At 37.3% G+C, this 22,099-nt stretch overlaps 1 protein-coding gene across 1 annotated transcript; it reads left to right on the plus strand.

Annotated features, from left to right (window-relative positions):
* Positions 1-315: 315 nt before the first annotated feature.
* On the plus strand, positions 316-13,111 carry Sfrp4 (secreted frizzled related protein 4). The gene is made up of 6 exons (XM_020177948.2): positions 316-910; positions 2,275-2,355; positions 2,447-2,512; positions 4,304-4,502; positions 7,180-7,243; positions 10,669-13,111. The coding sequence occupies exons 1-6, from the start codon at positions 466-468 to the stop codon at positions 10,852-10,854; spliced, it is 1,041 nt and encodes a 346-aa protein (XP_020033537.1). The 5' UTR covers positions 316-465; the 3' UTR covers positions 10,855-13,111.
* Positions 13,112-22,099: the final 8,988 nt, after the last annotated feature.

A 22,099-nucleotide genomic window follows, 5' to 3' on the forward strand; every position in this document is an offset into this window, starting at 1 on the left:
GAGAGAATGCAAGATTCCAGCCCTTGGCTGCAGACCGGCGGAGATGATGTCACCGCTTCGCACCAAGCGGCCGTGGGTGGAGCAGCCGAGGGGGAGCCCGCGCCGCGCCTGCAGCTGCCAAGCAAGCGTTGGGAGCCCACGTCAGGAGAGCTGTCGGGATAAATAGGGTCCCGCAATGGCCGTGGCGGGCTACGCTCGGTGCTGCGGTGTCCGAGACTGGAGCTTCTCTGGGCGAGTTTGCTCCCCAGAGGCCGAGTGCTGGCACTGCCGGTTCTCTGTGCTCAGGAGCGCGATCAGCCACCAGATCCCGCGGCCCCCTATTGCAGGCGACTGAAGTTTGGGAAGGAAAGCCTTTTTGCGCCCCAAAAGACTTGCTCCTCGGAGAAGGGACAGCAAAAGACCAGCGGGGCAGGAAGAGAAGAAACCTTTCTACTTGTGGCAGTCGCAGCTCCAGAGGGCAGTGCCATGCTCCTCTCGGTCCTGGTGGCGCTGTGCCTGTGGCTGCGCCTGGCTCTGGGCGTGCGCGGCGCGCCCTGCGAGGCTGTGCGCATCCCCATGTGCAGACACATGCCCTGGAACATCACGCGGATGCCCAACCACCTGCACCACAGCACACAGGAGAACGCCATACTGGCCATCGAGCAGTACGAGGAGCTGGTGGACGTGAACTGCAGCGCGGTGCTGCGCTTCTTCCTCTGTGCCATGTACGCACCCATCTGCACCCTGGAGTTCCTGCACGACCCCATCAAGCCTTGCAAGTCCGTGTGCCAGCGCGCGCGCGACGACTGCGAGCCGCTCATGAAGATGTACAACCACAGCTGGCCCGAGAGCCTGGCCTGCGAAGAGCTGCCAGTCTATGACCGTGGCGTGTGCATCTCGCCAGAGGCTATAGTCACGGACCTCCCGGAGGGTAAGGAGGCACCTGGAGGTGCCTGGGGTTAGGCTGGCACTGCCACATAGGAACCAGGCAGCCACACCTAAGGCTGCCAGTTGGTGGTCAGCCTCCCTGCCCCCCACCTACGGCACTTCAATGTGACTTGGAAGAGGTGGGATGGACTTGGGGAAAGACTACTTCACAGAAGTTTCGCCAAGTAGCACAAGGGTCCTAGGAAGTGGGTATGGGGCAGCCTTTGCTTTCAAGGAAGCCTTTGGTAATGTTTTTTCTTTACACTGAAAACAGAAATAATAGCAGCAAACAAATATTACTGTGTTTGTGTGAGCCAACTCATCAATGCTTAAAACCAGTCCCACCAGATAGGGGCTAATACTATATTTAGTGCTACCTACTGGAAGTTCTTCCTGAAAAGAAGTCATGATCAAGCCCCACTGGGAGTGAGGTTTGTAAATGCAGTCACCCTGGAAAAGGGTGACGTGTTTCATGGTCATTGACCAGGAGCCAGGAACTGTGGCATCTTAGTTAATCTGATCACTGCTTCACTTCCTTCATATTTCTCTTTGGTCGTTTTGCTGCTTTTGTTGTAAGAGACAAGTCTAAATGCCCTTCTTGAAATGAAACTAAGAATATTGCCTTATTTTATACAGGCTTGCCCTAAGCCTGGTTACTTCGCATTTAAGAATCATGGTGGTGTTTAGTGTCCTCTCTGAAGTTATATCTCAGAGCATTTTGCTCTGAACGTGAAAGAGGATCTGTTAAGTGAAGAGGCAAATTGAAACTCCTCCATATATATACATATATATATGTATATACATATATATCCTCCATATATATGTATATACATATATATATATATACATACATATATATATGTATATACATATATATATATGTATATACATATATATCCTCCATATATATGTATATATATATATATGTATATATATTATATATATTTATATAGCTTAAATCTTATAAATGATACTTTGGGTTATGCAGTTGTGGACTGTTCATACTTTGCAAAATGTGAAGTGAAGATTTGGAAACAGTCTGATTATTTTGCTTGGCAAAGTATTGACTTGGAAAATCAGCATTTCAATAAGGCTTTGGGAAGGAGTGGTGTGATTTATCCAGGTTGCCTAAATTGATTTATCCAGGTTGCCTACTTGGATAGGCAAAGTACAAACCTGAAAGACCTCTTTCCTAAGCCCAGGAATGGCATTTGGAAAAAATCTCTGACAATCACATGCCATTTTTACTCCTTAGTACTATTCTATTGCACTACTGTCTAAGTTTATATTCTCAGAAGTTCCTTTATTCTGGTTGGATGAGGACAGCCAGTCACTGAGCACAGCCTTATGGTCCTGTTTGTATTTCAGATGTCAAGTGGATCGACATCACACCAGATATGATGGTACAAGAAAGGCCTCTTGATGTTGACTGTAAACGCCTGAGCCCTGGTGAGTTCTTTCCCCATGGCTCCCTCTCCTTCTCCCTGGAGTGATTTCTGTTCCCTTTTCCAACTTTTTGTCTCTCTTTTGCCTCTTTTAGATCGGTGCAAGTGCAAAAAGGTGAAGCCAACTTTGGCAACATACCTGAGCAAAAACTACAGCTATGGTAAGTCATCTGACAAAGCCATCTACTTTAAGAGTCGGCACATTAGGAAACCAAAAATCACCATTGTGTCCCAGATCTGCTAGTCATGAAGTGAAAAAGACCACTGATGATTTTTCTGGTTAATTATGTGGGTATAAAGCTTCTTGCTTTCCTGGGTTAATCAAATGAAACAAAAAAAGTAAATGACTCAGGTGAGAGCAATTGCATAGACCAAAGTTTGACAACTTGCTCCTATTTATCTTGGTGAGAGTGCTTCTTAGAAAATGCCACACAACCCTTTTTCCCTTCATATGGTTCTGTTGGTGCAGGGTCCGTGGAGATGATTATCTGAGGCCCAGAAAATTAAGACCTGCTCATGTGTCTTTTTTACTTATTATAAATAGCTACAAACTGTGAGGAGATATATTAACCACAAAGCATAGAGCTGCAGTGTTAAAATAGTTTAAATGCTCTCTTTCTTCGTTGGGAAAATCATTCATGCCTTTCTTCAGAGAAAAAGGTCAATTATGATATCTTAAATATTTTAAGCATTTGTAATTCTACTATCATCATTCATCATTTGAAAGTAAATTTAACCAAAACTATGTTCTTTCAAAAAGTCTACGTGGGCTATTTTATAGTTTGTTGCATTTCATAAACTATTTCTCTTGAAAAAATTGAAAACTTTTGGGGAAAATGTTCAGTTTTTTTGTTGACTTAGTTTTCATATTCCAAATTGAAACTTTATACCAGCAAGAAATTTTCGATTCTTTATCACACATGAAAGCAGGAGGATTGTGGTGGTACAGAAATCTGGAAAAATTACCTATATTTACTTGTCAAATTTAAGAATCATACGTGCCACTATAAGTAATTCAACAACAATAACAAAAAGTACACTATCTTTTCAAGTATTTTTTTTTCCCTTGAAATCTATTCAATGTAGATATTGTCTTAATTTGACTCACTTAGTCCTTTTTCTGTCAAGATCCAGCTTTAGATGAGAATCAGAGTATCTCTGTCAAGCTGTTCTCTGGAGTGTCATGCCTGGCATCCACCTTGATGATATAAGATTTACTTTGCAAGTGCTTTTGGCTCCTCCATGAGACAATATCCTACGATTGAATCCAAGAAATATCCATATTTAGGCTGTTTGCATTTCCACAGGTGGTAGTAATAACAGCAAGAAACCAAAGAAGCCAGAATTTAAAACCTGATCAAAGATAGTAACATTAACAGCCATCTGTGATAACAATTCTACTTCTGTTTACTCAGGGCCTTGCTTTGTCAGTCTGTGAAATTACAGGATTAAGGACAGCAATCCTTAGAGATTCCTTGCAATTGGTAAAAGTTAGGACTCTAATAACTTTCTTTGCAAACTAGAAATTCAAGCATCAAATGGGTGACTGAAGGGAATACAGACTTGACAATGATAAATCTGAGACTATTTAATACTGCAAATCATCACAAACAAATGAATATATTTCTATGAAATTTTCTCTGACCCACAGTCCCTGCCCAGACTAAGGCCCACTTTTTTATTTGCTCTTCCATCTTGCTGTGTAATTCAGAACTTTTATGATAATGTAGATAATATGGGATGCCTGGCGTTCAGCATCTCATATTATCAACATTATCATAAATGGAAAAAAAGACTGTGGGCTTTTTTGCCTACACTGGGCCTGGTTGGACATGACCATAATTACAGGAGTGATTTTTTAAGAGAGGCTCAGGATTTGGCTTCAATACAACATCCCTAGTTTTTCCCCCAAAGTTTGGACAACAGCACTTATATAAATTTTTAAATTGCAGTTATTCATGCCAAAATAAAAGCTGTGCAGAGGAGCGGCTGCCATGAAGTAACAACAGTGGTGGATGTCAAAGAGATCTTCAAGTCCTTGTCACCCATCCCTCGAACACAAGTCCCGCTCATAACGAATTCTTCCTGCCAGTGTCCACACATCCTACCCCATCAAGATGTCCTCATCATGTGTTACGAGTGGCGCTCAAGGTAGGAGGAGCTGTACACAGCTCAAAACATGAATCTCATTTAGCAGTCATGTTTTTACCAACAACAAAACCGTGCTAGTAGTCATTTTTTAAAAAATAGTTTAGATAGATGTCTCCATTAGGATATTATGTATCCAAAATATCAGTTAATTCCTAAACTAGATCTCTTAAATATCCAGTTAATGGAATGAAGGAAAATTAGACATATGAATATTTCAATAAAATTTTTAAGAATCTTTAAGAATCCATCAAGTCATTTTTAAAACATACAGGCAAATAAATCACTTTGAGTAAGAATAATTCTTTTTAAATCATCCAATCTTGCTGTGAAAAATACTGAATTTTTAAAGTCCTCTTTAATAATTTAGAGGTCAAATAAGTAGCCATCCAAGATTATGGTTCCATACATTTTGCTAATATATACTACAAAATATTTGTCTGATAAAACACTGCGTGCACGTGTGCACGCGGGCGCACACACACACACACACACACATACAAACTTTAAGGTGACTTCTGAATCTAACAATGTGTGATTGTCAACTCAAATCATCACAAGGCAAAGCATAAACAAATTCGTATCATGCACACACACATATACACACATCTGTAGCTGGGAATGCTTGTCTTTCCCACCTCCCTTTCCCACTCTTCTTTCCATACATCAGTACATTTCTTTTTTTATTATTTTTTCTTTTATTTATATGTACAGTAGATTTCTTACAATATGAATTTGAACTCTTTAGCTCAGGTTCCAAGACAGGTTCCAAAACTTGCCGCAATATACTTCTCCAGAAAAATCACTATTTTTATATAAAAAGTTAATTCTCTGCCGTTTGTGCTATGTGTTTCTTCTAAGTGCAGTCCAAGGCCTCATTCTTCCAAAAAGAAAACAGAAACAAGCTGGCCACCAGTAGCTCATATCCATAATCCTACCTACTTAGAAAGCTGAGATCAGAAGGATTGTGATTCAAGGCCAGCCTGGGCAAAAAGTTCTGATTGGGTGCACCTGTCATCCCCGTGGCTGAGAGAAGCTTAAAATAGGAGAGTTGGGGTCCAGGCTAGCCTGAGCAAAAAGTGAGACCCTACCTCCAAAATTACCAAAGCAAAAAGGGCTGGAGGTATGGCCGAAGCTATAGAGCACCTGCTTAGCAATCCTGTAGCCGTGAGTTCAAATCCCAGTACAGCCAAAAAATATAAAATAAAACAAAAAAGCAGAAACATCTTTTGAGACTGACCTCACTTGAGTAATTTCTTGTTCTGTATTCCATCCATACTTGTATGCATCCAATATGCTACTTTGTGTTTCTGGCTTTCAAGACTTCCTTCTTCTTATATCTTGTGTCTGTCTTGCCTGCTATTTCTGTCTACTACAGTGCTAGATACAGTTGGGGAAAATGCAAAACCTCAAGCCCAATTTCTGTTAGGACAGATGAATGGACTAGAAGTCCACCCTAATACATATTTTTGCATGATTAGTATTTATGTCTTCACAAATGATCTTCATTATTTTGGGGGGGAAATGGTAAGAGCATGTAAAGGAGATTCTGAAAAGAAGAGTGATGGGAAGAGATCTAAAACTGGTACAAAGCTCCACTTGTCAAAACCAAGGGGTGCAAGAGTAGATAAGTAAAATAGAGGAACACTCTTGACACAATTCCAATGTGTAAAAGAAGTTTTATTATGAAGGAAATAAGGCAATATGAAGAAAATATATTTTTTAACAAATTTTGCAAATATTCTCATTTGGAAAAATAGTATTTTTTTCACTTTATACTGTACTATAAAATAAATTTTAAATAGACTAAACTGATTAAATTATTTAAAAAATTAATCACAGAGGATAATATTAGGTGATTAAATATGTGATATTTGAAAAGCAAAGTGTTTTGTAATCATAAAAGTAACACAAGAAATTCCAGGGGAAAAATATCAATACCCATATTTGGCCACATAATACTGTGTACATAAAAATCGCAAATAAAAGTAGAAAGGCAAATAAAAACCAACAAAAATCCTTTGCAATGGATATGAACTCTAAACAGTTCGTACAATATAGGAACATGTGTGCATAAACCCATACAAGCACACGCAATAAAAAATAACTTGTAAATAAGCATTTAAGATTACCTTCTCAATTCCCAAAAACGAATGATCAGAAGACTCCATTTTTACATAATTCTTAACGTTAGTAAATTGGGTAAAACTACAACCATTCGGAAAACAACTTGGCACTCTGTGTTGAAAATACCCTTTTGATTCAGTTATTTTAAAACAGGGAGCCAATGCACATTACCCCATACAACAACAGTCAGCATACTATCGGTAATGAGAGCTGAGCAAGGCGTGAATTCCCTACAGAGCAATGGCTAAATGGATGTCCGTAGTTGCATTATTAGATTATTTAAAGTTAATTTTGGGGTTTTGTTAATTATACTAGAAAATGAATATGATGAAAGGAAATGTACAGTGTGATCTAAATATACAATGTGATCTAAAGTGTGCATATAGGGGCAAAGAAGAATGAGAGGAAATATAATAAAAAATAAATGAATAATTAAAAAAATAAATAAATGGTGAATTACTGAGATAAGGGCTATTGAAGAATTTTTAAGTAACTTTCTGTATTTATTTCCATAATGAAAAACTGCTTACTGCAATAAATTGCTGTTTTACAGGATGATGCTTCTTGAGAATTGCTTAGTTGAAAAGTGGAGAGATCAACTTAGTAAAAGATCCATAGTAAGTATCAATAGCAATACTGAACATGGACACGAATGCATTTGAAGGAACTCTGTAGGATTTGGGAATTCTTCACAATCTCTTATCTCCTTGCTCACACAGGAACCAGAACTAAACCAGTATTTGTCTTTCAAATAGGAAGTTAAGAAGTATAGCTATTCTAGCTGGCAGAGTGACTTGAGTGATAGAGCACCTGCCTAGCAAGCATGAAGCCCTGAGCTCAAACCCCAATACAACTTCCTCCCACCCCCCTCAAAAATACAGCTATTCTTACTTGGAGTTTTTATCAGAAATCTGTCATCCAACTTTGTGTTCGATTCTAGTGTACTGGTTATTTCCAGATTAAATTAGGATTTTTATTTATTGTATTGCAATTTAATTGCTTTAGTGAACAGTAACAGATACTTAAGCAGAATTAGTATCTACTGGATTAAAACCAACATATATTTGTAGGATTATAAATACCAAATTCTAAAACTCATACCGTCACTGTACATACCAGAATCTTTCCCTATATTTGAATTAATAACAAACTTTTGTAAAAAAAAATTTTTTTAAAGATCATATGCCAAAATTACTTCATGGCCAGATCCATTTTAGTAGTAACATCAGACAGGTAAGTCAATTACAGGAGTTAGAGTAGGTTTTTTTGCCCCCAAATTAGAACTCATACCAGAGATAAAAAACAGCAGGTAACTGATTTAAATGTTTTAAAAACATTCTCTTTCCTGAAAATAAGTTTAAACATATTCTGGAGAATTTACATTTTCAGGTTCACAAAACGGACTGCTCCTGCCTATGTTCTCTCAGTTTACAGGAATAAAGATTCTTGGGTAAGGCAAGGATGCATTTTGAGTTGATTTCTAGAGAACAGAGTTACAATAGTACCTGCAGACTCCACGAGTGTCTGAATAACAGAGCAGAAGGCTACTTTGTGAAATCTGAGCTACCACTCATGACTAGTGACTCACAGATGCTCATGTCTGTTATTAGACAGGAAGTTCTAGCACAATTACTGATCTGGTTTTTAAAACGACAGTGGATTAGATGCATCAGTGGAGAAGGACCTGAGGTTGCTGAGAGAAAAGAAATCTTTCAAGAATCAGATCTGAGCAGCCCATTCAGCTGGTGGTAAATCTTCCATACTTCATTAAAAATTTGAAAATAATCTCCATATCAGAGCAACATATAGCAATGATTTTATTATTTTAGAACAGACTAGAATTATGCCCTTAGGAGGACCAAGACAGTATTTTCCTTTTCATTGCATATGTACTGCTTTGAACTGTGTCTGACCTCCTGCTCAGTTTTTTTTGTTTGTTTGTTTGGTTGGTTTGATTTGGTTTTTTTTTTGTTGTTTTTTTGGTAGTACTAGGGTTTGAACTCAAGGACTCATGCTTACCAGACAGGTGCTCTTCCATTTGAGCTATGCCCCCAGTCCCTTTTTTGCTTTAGTTATTTTTTTGGATAGAATCTTCAGGGGTTTTTGTTGTTGTTGTTGTTGTTGTTTTTACCGTACTGTGGTTTGAACTCAGGGCCTCACACTTGCTAGACAGGTACTCTAGCCCTCGAGCTATTCCACCAGCCCTGTTTTGTGTTGGGTATTTTCAAGATAGGGTCTCTCAAAACTATTTCCCCATGCTGGCCTCAAACAATCCTCCTGATTTCTGCGTTCTGATTAGCTAGAATTACAGGTGTGAGCCACCAGCACCTGGCTAGGTCTTGAGTTTTTGCCATAAGCCAGCCTTGACTGTGATCTTCCAACTTGAATTCTCTTATTGATCTTCTCACTTAGCTGGGATTATAATCAGATATGTATCAACATGCCCAGTGTATTTGTTAAAACGTGATCGCACCAACGTTTTGCCTAGACTGGTCTTGAACCTGAACCTTCCAGACGTCTGCCTCTAGAGTAACTGAGATAATAGACAGGAGCCACCTGCACCTGGCCTCAAAATTTTTATTGAATAAAATATGCTGTCATTAAGAAGGGACATGTGTGTGATAGTATAAAGCAGTGTCTATTCAAGTGCACTGATTTTCAGTTGTTTCTCACATGAGCTATCTTAAGGAAATGTTAAATTACATGAGCCATTTAAAGAAAAATTTAAATAGTCTCAGGGTAACTTGATTATATCCAGAATGACTCATTTCTCATGGTCTGGAAGCTAGCACTTTAGTGGATAGCACAATCCCTATTTATCCTCAGGTTCCTACTCTACTGTTTGATACCTGGTTCATTACCTGCAGTCAATCACAGCCAAAAACTACAGTGCAGGATAATGGTATATTTTGAAATAGAGACCACATTCACATAAATGTTATTATAGTATAGTATTATAATTGTTTTATTTTATTACTGTCAATAATCCTTTACTGTGCCTAATTTATAAATTAACCTATATCATAGGTAAGTTTGTGTAAGGATAAAAAGCATAGACTATGTGGAGTTCAGTACTAGAATGGGCACTTTACTAGTAGGTAAAGAGCTGGTGTTTTAGCAAAAGTGGCCCTCAAGTTTCTGCAAAGTAAACTAGAAAACTGTTATCACGACCCCCATGTCGGAGGCATTACCTTCAGCAAACTCAGTGGTGTGACCTCCAAAATCAGTGACTTTTAAGTCAAGTAAGAGCAAATGTTGTGATTTTTCTTCTAACAGATTGATGTCAGAGTGGATTCTGTAGGCTTACTGAGGGCATTTTATGGAACCACCATATTTCCTTTGTACCAGTTCCCCTTGTCTTTGTTTGTCATTTGTATATCCATCTTGAACCCCAATAGTTTCAACTTGGTTTAGTCATAAGGGACTCTGAATCTATGAACACTCTGGCCTTTTGTCTAATCTAGTGTTCTATGACAAAGCTGTCGAAGTTTGCTTTTAATGAGTAATACAGACCCAGCATTTATTTTCCTTTTGTCCCCCTTGCAGTGGTCCCTACCTGTTTCAGCAAGACCCCCCTAATTTTCCAGAGATGCTGGGTAAATTAGTGGTTTTAGCCATGGCAAAGCCTTTTGAGAAGGCTTGGCTGTATAGGAATGTTCAAAAGTGCACACGTGAGTGGCTTTGGCTCTGGAAAGATTGGGTGAATTTGAATCCCAGGTCAGACCTTTCCCAGCTGTGTGGCCATCTGTAAATAACCTCAGTGTGCTTGTTTACTGTTTGTGACAACGGTGCCCACCTAGAATAGCTTTTGTGAATTTCAAAGAAGTGAATGCTTATTAAGACTCCATCACATATTGGACACTTTCCAAATCAATCAACATGTTGGTGCTAAACATAGGGTAGTTATTATAATTTTGGTGGTTGTGATATTGCAGTCAAAATTGCACTGATATAAAAATTGTACTGATAAATTCTGATATTAGTTTTACAGCATAAAGGGGGGTGATGTACTTGACAGTCATGTTTACAAATTGCCTCCCAGCAGTGGGAAGAGAGGCTGCGAGAACAGCAGAGAACAATTGAGGACAAGAAGGGAACAGCTGGACGTACCAGTCGTAGCAATCCCCCCAAACCAAAGGGAAAGCCACCTGTTCCCAAACCAGCCATCCCAAAAAAGAATATTAAAGCTAGAAGTGCCCAAAAGAAAACAAATCCAAAAAAAGTGTGAGCTAATTGCTTTCCAAAATGGAGACTTCCTTGCCGGAGGAGACCAGGCATCACCTAGGACAGTCCACATAAGGCCACATGCTCCTTGCAGCACGTGACTGCAGCATTCTTCATAGACACATCTTGCAATAATTTTCTTAATGATATGCTTCACTTTTTCTTCCTAAGCCACACAAACCATGTGAGTGGTTTGCTGGTTGGTATGGAAGGTGTAATAAATAAAGCTGGTGAGAAAGTCTTTTGCAGGCCTGCATGCATTCTCTGTGTGACCTCCATGTAGGGAAGATGTGCTTCTGTTCTTACAGTTTGACTAAATACATGCATTGTAAAATCAATGCTGTATTTGAAACAAAACACTTAATGTTTTGACAAATATATTTTATTTCCATTTCACTTCTGTTAGAACGTTAGTATATTTTAAAATGTGATTGAAAATATAATGCCTCTGAGGAAAACAAGAGAAATGAATGTTGAAAAGATTTCCATGTGTTTATTGTCTGTTTGCAGAAGGATTTTTCTGACGAATAAGGATTTCTAAAAAATCTACAGAAGCAGGATGTTGATAATTGTAGTGTGTGTTTATAAGAAGACTTACCAGTTCTGTTTTTAGCTAGAAACTCTAAAAACTTAAATAATAATGGCAAATAATTTTTTTTTAAAAATAGAGGCAGACAGACAATGCCTGGGTTCTTGTTTTCTGGCTACTATGTCACAGTGGGGATCTTATGCTTGTGATGCTTCTCATCAATCTCGTCTAAGTAGCACCTGAAGCAGTGAGTTTGTTTTGTCCCATTATGATTGAAATGCCAAGTAGGATGCCAACCCTCCAAGTATCCTAAACCCACAACAAGAGAGGTGAGATGCTCATCTCACTTCCTCACACATGTTAGTATTGTGTCTGCCAAGCAGGAGAGAATTTTCTCTTTGCACTTGCAGGTGCTCACAGCAGTGCTTTGGGGGCTGGGTTACGTCTGCCAGGATGACTCTCAGCCTGCTATGACATATTCACCACACACCACCAAATGATGCAGAGCAAAACCACTGATGTAGCCACTATATGTGGAAATAGCAGAACAACCTGAAAGTGTAAGACCCGTTTCTCTTTTAGATTTACCATTGTCCCTAGAACAATGTAGGTTACAGTCACACTGATATTTAAGAAGATGATTTCATTTCATCTTTATATTTATTGGGACACAGAAGTGAGGTGTATAGGAGAAATAGCTAATCTGGTGTGTGCACCTGCTGCCTCCTGAAAGCTTAGCTTTGCCTGTGTTGCTACCCAGAATGGTAGAGTTAAAGGAATACTACATAAGGATACTGATAAAATACTCAGTGTGTGACCTTGCTGTATTAATGCTTAACCTATTTGGCCCGTAAGGAAAGCCTATTTGCTGTTTTGCATAAGCATCCCTGAAAAAGCTATTACAATCCACTGGTAGTCTATCTGACCTCATTAAGACAGGAGGGATTCTGTGGAAGAGAGGAATTAGAAATGGAGCTGTCCATTCTATAGAAAACAAGGAAAAATACTTATGTAAAAAGTATTTTAAGTATAAAAATAAATGTAATAAAAGTTTGGGGATGATTTTACAAAACAAAGGAATGTTTGAATTGAATAATTATCTGAAATTATATAGTGATTATAACACAAAAACTTAAGTTAGGCTTCTTTATGAATCTGAGTAGTAGTATGGAAAAGTTGAAAATGAGTGCCAGCCTACATTGAGGTGGTGTGACAAGTATGGAGGTCGCCTTTTGTGAATGGCAAAAATTGGATTTTCTCAAATATTTTCTTCACTTAAATACATGTGAGTAGAGCTAAATACAGATAGCAAAAGCGAAATTCTGTTTCTACAAATGGTAACTATTTGAGAGTTGGGGGTGTTTGCAACATTGTCAGCAAGTTTCATAAGTGTGGTTAACTGGAGGTATGTCTTTAAAATTTTTTGTTGATCTTTTGATAATGCAGTAAACATGTATATGCATTCAATTTACAAATGGAAATTTATAAGTTCTGTTTTTAAAGATGGAATTAAATCCCTACTTAATACCATTTTCCACTACACAGGGGTGGTAACTATTAAGTTTTAGAATATAATTCTCCAGGTATTTCTTCCACATTTATATGATGATTTGACAAAAGTAAAAATTGGAGCCTGGTACACATTCTGTTTCATAACCTGCCTTCTTCTCTTGGCCCTTTAATATAAAGATTCATTTTCGTGTGAATAAAGTTGATGACACTTCATTTGTAATGGCTGTGTTCTGTTCCATGTTTTGCATCACTAACAAACTTTTATTTCATCAAGCAGTTAGGTTGGCTCATACTGAATGTAGTGTAATAAACATCAGTGATAGCCAATATCTGTGCACATCCTTAACTAATTCCTTAGGTTAAGTTTAAGTAGCATTGCTGGGCCAAGGATTATCCTCAACAAGAAAATTTTCTGGTCATATGTCAGTTGTGCTCCAGAATACTTGAATGATAGATGTATGAAAGTTCTGACTTTCAAACTCCCCATCTCCCAATAATTTTATAAATTATTGCAATTAGAGGACCCCTCGAATGAACTCCTTCCCTTCAATTGTGAACCATCAGCTCCAACCGTCTGAATAATTTCAACACTCCAGGTAGCTGCAGAAATGAGGGACTGGGTTTCTAAAAGGGGATGTGTGTGTGTGTGTGTGTGTGTGTGTGTGTGTGTGTGTGTGTAGACACATGTCTATATAGACACACACATATATAGCCAATAGGTAAATGGATTATAGATGATAGGTAGGTAGAGAGAGAGAGAGAGAGAGAGAGAGAGAGAGAGAGAGAGAGAGAGATAAAGACAAACTGCTTAACTACAGGGAAAAACCTATGCAACCTCAGTTTTGTAATAAATCAAATTTAACAATATAATTGGTTAACTGGAAAATCTGAAAAAGCACAGTGTAACAAATAGGACTAGATTTCCTCTCTGCCCAAGCTATTAAGGTACAGGAAAACTTACATAAATAGCTTTAGCTCTTAAATCACGTTTTCCAGTCTGACCACACTTTTGGTTTCTGTCCTTGGATGCCCATAAGATTGTCCATTGCACATCCACAGTTGCAATAGCTGACAGGTTTTTGTGTTTGGGGAAACCAGTTCTTGGGTGAAAAGAATGACACATTTTTGCCACAAGTCTCAACCTTCTGTTATCACCATTTTAAAAGCCAAAAATGATTGTTTGAAATGAAATGAAAAATTTGAAGAGGACTGAGAAGTCATCATCTGCCTTGCAGAGAAAAGGTTGTGTGAGGGCTTGTCTGTGAAAGACCTGGGCCCCCAGAGTTCCTAAATTTTAATTTTCTAGGCCATAATCTACTTATTATTTGGCAATATACACCTGGGTTATTAGAAGGGTGCTCATTTATTACACTACAAAGAGCAATAAAAGAACAATTCCTGCTTCTGGTTAGAGTCTAATACATGCTAATACCATTTTTCCTAGTGTAAAAATACTTTTGAGAAGTATTTTATAATAATAAAGTCTCATTATGTTATTGTTAGTGGCATGCCAACCAAAAACTTCTGTTAATTGTTGACTTAGTCATTTGGTCCTGCAGACCAGTGTAACAGCTAGGATAGGGTTTCTAATTTCATATCAGTGACCCAAAGCATATGCCTGACTCTAGGATAGCAATGAAATATTCCCCTCCATTTTCATTATTTGAACAGAGATAATCAAAAAGAGAAAGGAAACAGAAATGCTTAAAATGTCAAAGTAGCTACCCCAAATATCAAAGTATTTTGGTGTAAATCTTTCCTGACTTTTTTCATGTTCTGTGTATACATTTAATAATGTAATTTCAAAATCTTCCCATACAAAGAAATTCAACTGCATGTTTATTTTTCAAAGGTGCATAACATGAATGCTGAGTCTATTTTGCCAATAACTTGTGAGAATGGACTATTAAATATAGACATGTTAGGGAGAATATTATTTAATTTTCCACTATTATTGAATTCTCAATACTAAAAATATTAGACACAACGGAATACAAGTTATAAATGCTTTCAGCACATTAACCCCTTGATGGCTTTAATTATTCTTGTCATATTGGTGTTAATCACTCTTCGAGTTTATGATAGCCCTAATTCAAGCTTACGTTTTCACACTCCTAGTTATCCTTGACCTTCATTATAATACTTGATAAATCACCAGACCCTCGCTTATCATAGAGATAATCCTAACCCAAATAATCACAGTACATTATCAGCCTGTGGTTTAGAAATATGATTTCACTTTAGCTATTCTAAGATCCATACTTTCATTAGCACAAATATTAACAGTATGCCATTGATGATGACATGTAATCCAAGAAAGCACATCACAAGAGTTTACACGTTCATTGCTCAAAAAGGCCTGTAGTACATACATTGTTTTGCACACATTGCAAGTTAGCACAAAAATACTATTAGAGAGATATGGAATATAGAGTTGCTTAACATCACATAGACATGCAGACTTAAAAACTCTTGTTCATATGCATGGAGAAGCAGGTGCTTAAACAGAATCAAATGCGCAAGGATTCCATTAGAGGAAATGCCTGTGAGAGATGGGGAGGAAGTTGGTAGAGCTTGGAGAGCTTTCAGAAAACAATGCATGTCCACTCTGAGTAAAACACACAGGGAGGAGACAACTGGATGGAAACATTCCAAGTTGCAGCAATATCTGAACATGGTTGGGCAAGGCCATGAGGAACCATGAGCCATTAAGGGGCCCTTACCTCCCAAGGACAGTTCTACTAAAGTATCCCATTGCACTGTCACTGACTATGAGCACCTCGTGGTACTACAGTCATGGTGCAGAAGAGGCAATGGATTTCGGTGAGCAACAGCTGAAACCTTTTTTGTGAGCTATGGCCTATGATTCAAATTCTCATGACCACCATTGTGGCAACCATAGAAATATTAAAATTTTACTAAAATTTTTGTTGGGTCAATAAAATGTGTCTCTGTTGATTTCTGTAGTTAGCATCAATACACTATTTTAACCCCTAAACCTTAAAGATTTTTATACCTTCATGCTTTTTTTTAGGTTTTTCTATTTTAAAAATTATTGGAGAAAGAATATGCTGAGCAGAAGTACAGATCTTACAGTATTTATTTGCTCTTTTCTCTAAAAGACATCTCTTTCTGCTAAAATGCAGAAAATAATTTTAAGAAGTAATTAATGGCAGTAACAAAGTCTATGATTGTAACTTTAGCTTTACAGGTTTAGATAGCACAAACATAAGTCTAATAGTTTAGTGGTGGCATCACTAAATGAAGTCAGTTTTATAACTAGATAATTCTAGAACAGACAGCTATGATATCTAGATGAGAACTGGTATTTACAATGACATGTTTGGATCACTTCACTGATATACTTTGAAATGGGAAGAGAACATATTATATTAGCAATTAAATTAAGCTAACAGAGAGGACTCATATTCAGAGATCTATTAATAAATCTCTCAAAATGGTAAGAACTTTAATAATACAATGAGGTATAAAAATGTGGTTAAGCAAAACATGATATTATGAGTAAAATTCCATCATGGCACCAAGGGAAATCTAAAATACCATTGTTGAATCATTCTGATAGATTTTTTTAAATTCATCAACATTTTTAACCTACTGATCATTGCATATGTTTATTATGTCACTGATGTATTTCAACAGCTGAATGTCACATGGACAATTGCTGAGTCAACTTTATGTGTTACTGAAAGCATTAAAAAAAAAATCTGGCTTTGGAGGTCATCCAAAGTAGCTTCCAACAAATGAACAAGTTCAGACAGAGTTCAGGCTGAATCAGTGTCAGGAGATCCACTACAGAGAGCAGCAAAGGCATTGAGAGGGGGCCTTAAAATAAAGAATAGTGTATTTTACAAAATCTATCTTGTTTTCTGCAGGGTAGATATCTTTCCTACAAGAAAAAGATCCAAAGAAAGGATGCTGGAGAGTATTAGACTCCAACCAAAAATGCTTCAGTTGCCCTGTCTTATCAGGAGACTGGAAGGGCTGCTAAAGTTTATATCTTAAATGCTCCCAGCAAAGGCCCATGTATTACAGGTATGGTCCCCAGGGTGGTGCTGTTGGGAAGTGGTAGATTCTTCAGGAGCTGGTTTCCACTTGTGTAAAGTAAGGTCATTGGGAATGTGTCCTCAAAGGTGGTTTGGGGACCCTAGCCCCTCATCTTCTCTCACTTCCCAGCCATGAGGTGAGCTGCTTGTTCTGCCATGCACTTCTCACCACAATGTACAAACCCAAAAAAGCAATGGGACCACAGACCATGGACTGAAACCTCTGAATCCCTGAGCCAAAATAAACCATTCCTCTTTTTAAGTTGATTATTTCAAGCATTTTGTTACTGCAAACATAAAGTCTCTGGCTTTAGAGTCAAGGTGCACAACCAAGCTGGGGCTAAACGATGGGGACAGTTCTGCCCTGGGAATTTGTAAAGCTATACTCATCCCCAGCTGTGTCTGGTGTTGGGAAAGAGGTGCTTCCTACATAAGCATTCCATTACCTACGTTATGAACCTGTCTCTGTTTGGCCCCCCAACCCCACCACCATGCAGACAATCTCAGCCCAGAGCTCCAAGATGTGCCCTTCTATTTTACAGTGCTTGCTTGCTTCAGTCCTCACAATGGCTCAAGTACACAATAATACAGAATTCACATGTACACAACTCATTGCCTTTTCTGCCTCAAGTAAAACAGAAATTCAAGATCAGTCCACTCAGCTAGGGCTCTGCAGAATCTCCAGCTTTTTCTAATCCTTCTGTCTAAAGGGCAACAAGGTATTTCTAGGTACTACCAACTCCTGTCTCATAGGCCTCCCTCACACTGCTGTGTCCCACCCACTAAATTTAATCCCCTCAAGATGTAGACTGACCCAAGTTGATGTTTATTTGATTATATCTCTTTGGAGATATATTCACTTTCTGGCTATTAGCGTCACCACCACCACCCACCTGACCCCCCAAAATATCCCTAACTCTATGCCTTGCATATAAAATCTTCGTACAGGTAGTCACAAATACACACAGCTGAGTGCAGCCTGCCATCTGCTGGGGAAATGTGATACAGCTTTTAAGGGTATCAAAACTTTTTGGAGTTTTGTACTGTTCCCAAGACCATATTAGTGTGCTACATATCACAATCATACGATGAACACCCAAACACAATCAGGCCGTGCAAATGATGGATACTGGTACACAATCTGAAGGCATAGGAAAGGTGAAGGAAGTGAGCAATACAAGATTTTTACTCTACTTATTTCTCTGAATAATACAAAATTCACATGTAAACAGATTTTGTATAATTTAACCATGTTCACAGGTGTGCTACTCAGTGTTGGATTGAACACTCGAGTTTTGAGGTGAATAATCTGTTACTAAACAGTAGCTGGTCAGAGTTTGTATCATAATTTTATAAATATTTGGATTCAGAAATTAAAATTAATCACACAACAAAGTCATTCTCACTCACTCTATTATGTTCTTGAGTAGGATGGGAAGGAGGATGTCACAGCTAAAGTGCTGGAAGTCGTCCATAACTTGGAGATGAGCTTAAGAGTGTATCACTACCAGAAGCATTCATATTACATCTTGAGACAGGAAATGAAAAATAGTGAGACTTTGGCCGATTATTGCCTCTTATCCTTGGAGATTTTTTCATCATCTTACTGTCAAAGAGCTAGGTTCTTGGCCTGCGTTATCCAGTAGTGAGATTGCAAATTATGTAAATCCACATCTCTATGCGACCTTCTCAGAGTTTTCTGCTGGAAAGTTTAGTCAAATTTTGACAGCTTCTAAACATTGGGGCTTTGCAGTATTCATTTTACATATAACTACCCTCCAAGCTTCAAGTGATCTACACTACATTCTCCCGATTCCATGTTCATCCCCAATTATTTTGCTGCATCTTTCTGTGTGCTTTGATATAAATCACCTTAAGTCCTTTCTAAAAGATAGTGTAAAAAGAAATATCAAGATTTGTCTTGTTATAATTTTTATTGTTACTTAGTGTGTAGTCATGCATTTCCTCATCTTGAGATGAATTTTCCTTTGAAGAAGTCTTTCTTATTATTCCTCCCAGAAAGCCATACCACATGGTTACATGTCGATGTGAACTCATGCATTATCTTCTCAAACTTCTAGAAAAGAAAGAATACATGTGATACAATAAATGAAAATGCTCTGTGCTAATTTTAAAATGGTTGGGAGTTTCTATACTGAATTCTTGGACATAAATCCCTGCCATGTGGTATAATCACAGGGTGTGAGTGGTGGGCCCTTTTCTTGCCTACACTAGATTCACCAAGTAAACGATCAGTGAGGAGTTACAAAGCAACCAGTTAATGATCAGACTTTTGCGATAGCGTTCAAATATGAACTTGTGAGTAACCATAGCATTTTACCCCACCCGTTCAAAAATTTACTACAAATTGCTGTTTAAACCAAAGATAAGGAAGAGCATTGGAAGGAGCTGAGAAACACGAGAAGATGGATCCTGTGGCTCTTTACTGGACTCACGCTGGAATGGGAAGGATGGGCATGGACTGGGGAAGTACCTCCAGCTCAGGGGCCCAGTCCTCAGAGTGCAGAGACTCTGTCTTTGGAGTCCCACTGCTCAGTGCAGTTTTAGGAATTTATTGCTATTATTCTCATATTTTGTTTTAAAGAAAATTTTCTTGATCTGCTAGCTCATGAACTTTATTAAAAACTTATATTTAAGGGCTTTTGTCAGTATTACATGAATTTTCCTTTCAATATGGCATAAGACAAACTTCTTGATAATTTTAAGAGGGGTTTTTGGAACTCTGTTATAAGAAATTCTTATCTAAGGACTATTATTCCTTCTTTTCTTTTTTAAATATTTTCATCATGACTATCTGGCTATATGTATATGTGAATATATATAAAAAATGTTATATTATATTATACATATTATACAATATATTTCATAACATTATAGTATACATTTAATATTCATTAAATTATACTTAATAATCTATATTTATAATATATTTAATTAGATATATTTAATGTAGATGCATTTATAGAATATATTTAATATATAATTATTTGTATTATATGTAATATTATGTGTTATATAATAAAATTTGCCATTGAAACCATTTAAGTATACAAATCAATGTTATTAGTTACATCACATTGTTTTCAACTATCACCATAATCTATTTCCACAATTTTTCATCATCTGAAACAGAAACTCTATATTCACTAAGCAAAAGCTTCCAAATTTCCTCTCCCTTCAGAAAGTGAACAGTAGTCTACTTGTGTCTCTATGAATGCCAGCTCTAGGTACCTCCTATGCCTGGAATTATACAATATTTGTCCTTTTGTGTCTGACTTATTTCCTTTACCAGAACGTTCTCAAAGTTCATCCATGCTGAAGTACAACTCAGTATTCTATTCCTTTTATTGCTAAGTAGTATTTCATCGCATGCATATATCACATTTTGTTTATCCACCCTTCTGTTGATGAACACTTTGGTTGTTTCTACATTTTGGCTACTGTGAATAACTTTTCTAAGATTACTGAAGTATATGTTTCAGTCCTGTTGTCAGAGCTCTTGGGAAAAGAACTAGGAGTGGAATTGCTGGGTTAAATGGTAATCTGTATTTAAATTTTCAAGTACCTGCCAACCCATTTTCTGCAGCATCTGCACTATCTTACATTTCCAACAGCAGTTTTCAAGGGCACCCATTTATCTTCACAAACTTTTGCTTTTTAAACTTACAGCTATCCTAACTGAATGTAAAGTGTTATCTTGATTCTGTTTTGATTTGCATTTCCCTAATGGTATTAGGATCTTTTCGAACATGGCTTGGCCATTTGCATCTATTCCTTAGAAAAATGTCTATTCAAGTCCCTAATTGGATTTATTTGCCTTTTACTGTTGAATAGAAGGAATTCTTTATATATTTTGGTATTAAACCCTTATCAGACATATGATTTACAATATTCTCTCCCATTGTGGATTGATTTTACTCTTTTCATAGTGTCCATAGATGCACAAGGTTTTCAATTTTAATGAAGTCTGATTTATCTACTTTTTCTTTTGTTACCTGTGTAACAGCAGCATCCTTCAGATTTCCCCCCATGTTTTTATAGTTTTGCTTCTTGAGTTTACATTCTTCATCCATATTGAGTTAATTTTTGTATATGTTGTAAGGGTCCAAGCTCATTATTTTGAGTGAGAATATCTAGTCTCCCAGCATTATTTATTGAAGAGACTATTCTCTTCTCATTGAATAATTTTATACCCATGTCAAATGTCAACTGATCATGGAGGTGAGAGTTTATTTATGGTCTCTTAGTTCTACTCTATTGGGTTATGTGCTTGTCCTTATGACAACACAAACCATTTTTATTTTGATTACTATAACTTTACAGTAAGTTCTGAAATCCAGAAGTGGTAATACTCCAACTTTGTTCTTCTAGCTCAAGAATCTTTTGGTTATTCTTCGTCCTTTGAAATTCTATATGCATTTTGAAAAAGTTTTTTTTTTCCATTTCTGAAAAAAAATATGTCACTGGGATTTTGTTAGGAATTGCTTTGAATCTAACAGATCACTTTTTGTAGTACTGCCAACCTAACAATAATAGGTTTTCCTACTATTTTCTATGAGCACTTACTGATGTCCTACTTATGTTTCTTCCAGCATTGTTTTGTGTTTTTAAATGTACAACTCTTCTACCTCTTTGATTAAACTTATTCATAAATATGTTATTCTTTTTGATGATATGGTAAATAAATTATTTTCTTAAACTCCTCTTCACATTTTTCATCACTACTTTATAGAAACATAAGTGACTTTTGTGTGTTGATTTTGTACCTACACCTTTGTGGAATTAACTCTTAACTGGCTGTGTGTGTTTGTGGGTATGGTAAGATCATATCATCTGCCAATAGTTTTAGTTTTTCCTTTTCTAGTAAGATGCTGTTGTTTCTTCTTTTTTCCTAATTACTCTATTAAAACTTTTAATACTCTGCTAAGAAGAAGTGGCAAAAGTAAGTACTATGTATTGATTCTGATCTTAGAGTGAAAGCTGTCAATCTTTCAGCATTGCATGTGATGTTAGCTGCAGGGTTTTCATAAGGGCATTTATCATGTTGAGGCATTAATATTTTTAGTTTACTGGGTATTTTATCATGATATGGCATTGGATTTTGTGGAATGCTTTTTTCCGCA

The sequence above is a fragment of the Castor canadensis genome, chromosome 2 (genome assembly GCF_047511655.1).
Source record: "Castor canadensis chromosome 2, mCasCan1.hap1v2, whole genome shotgun sequence".
NCBI lineage: Eukaryota > Metazoa > Chordata > Mammalia > Rodentia > Castoridae > Castor > Castor canadensis.

Excerpts from the sequence above, each read along its gene's own strand:
- Sfrp4 (XM_020177948.2), top strand. The coding sequence starts at position 466 with ATGCTCCTCTCGGTCCTGGTGGCGCTGTGCCTGTGGCTGCGCCTGGCT. Across the intron at positions 2,513-4,303 it reads GAGCAAAAACTACAGCTATG|TTATTCATGCCAAAATAAAA; the intron begins GTAAGTCATCTG and ends TTTAAATTGCAG. Across the intron at positions 4,503-7,179 it reads TGTTACGAGTGGCGCTCAAG|GATGATGCTTCTTGAGAATT; the intron begins GTAGGAGGAGCT and ends GCTGTTTTACAG.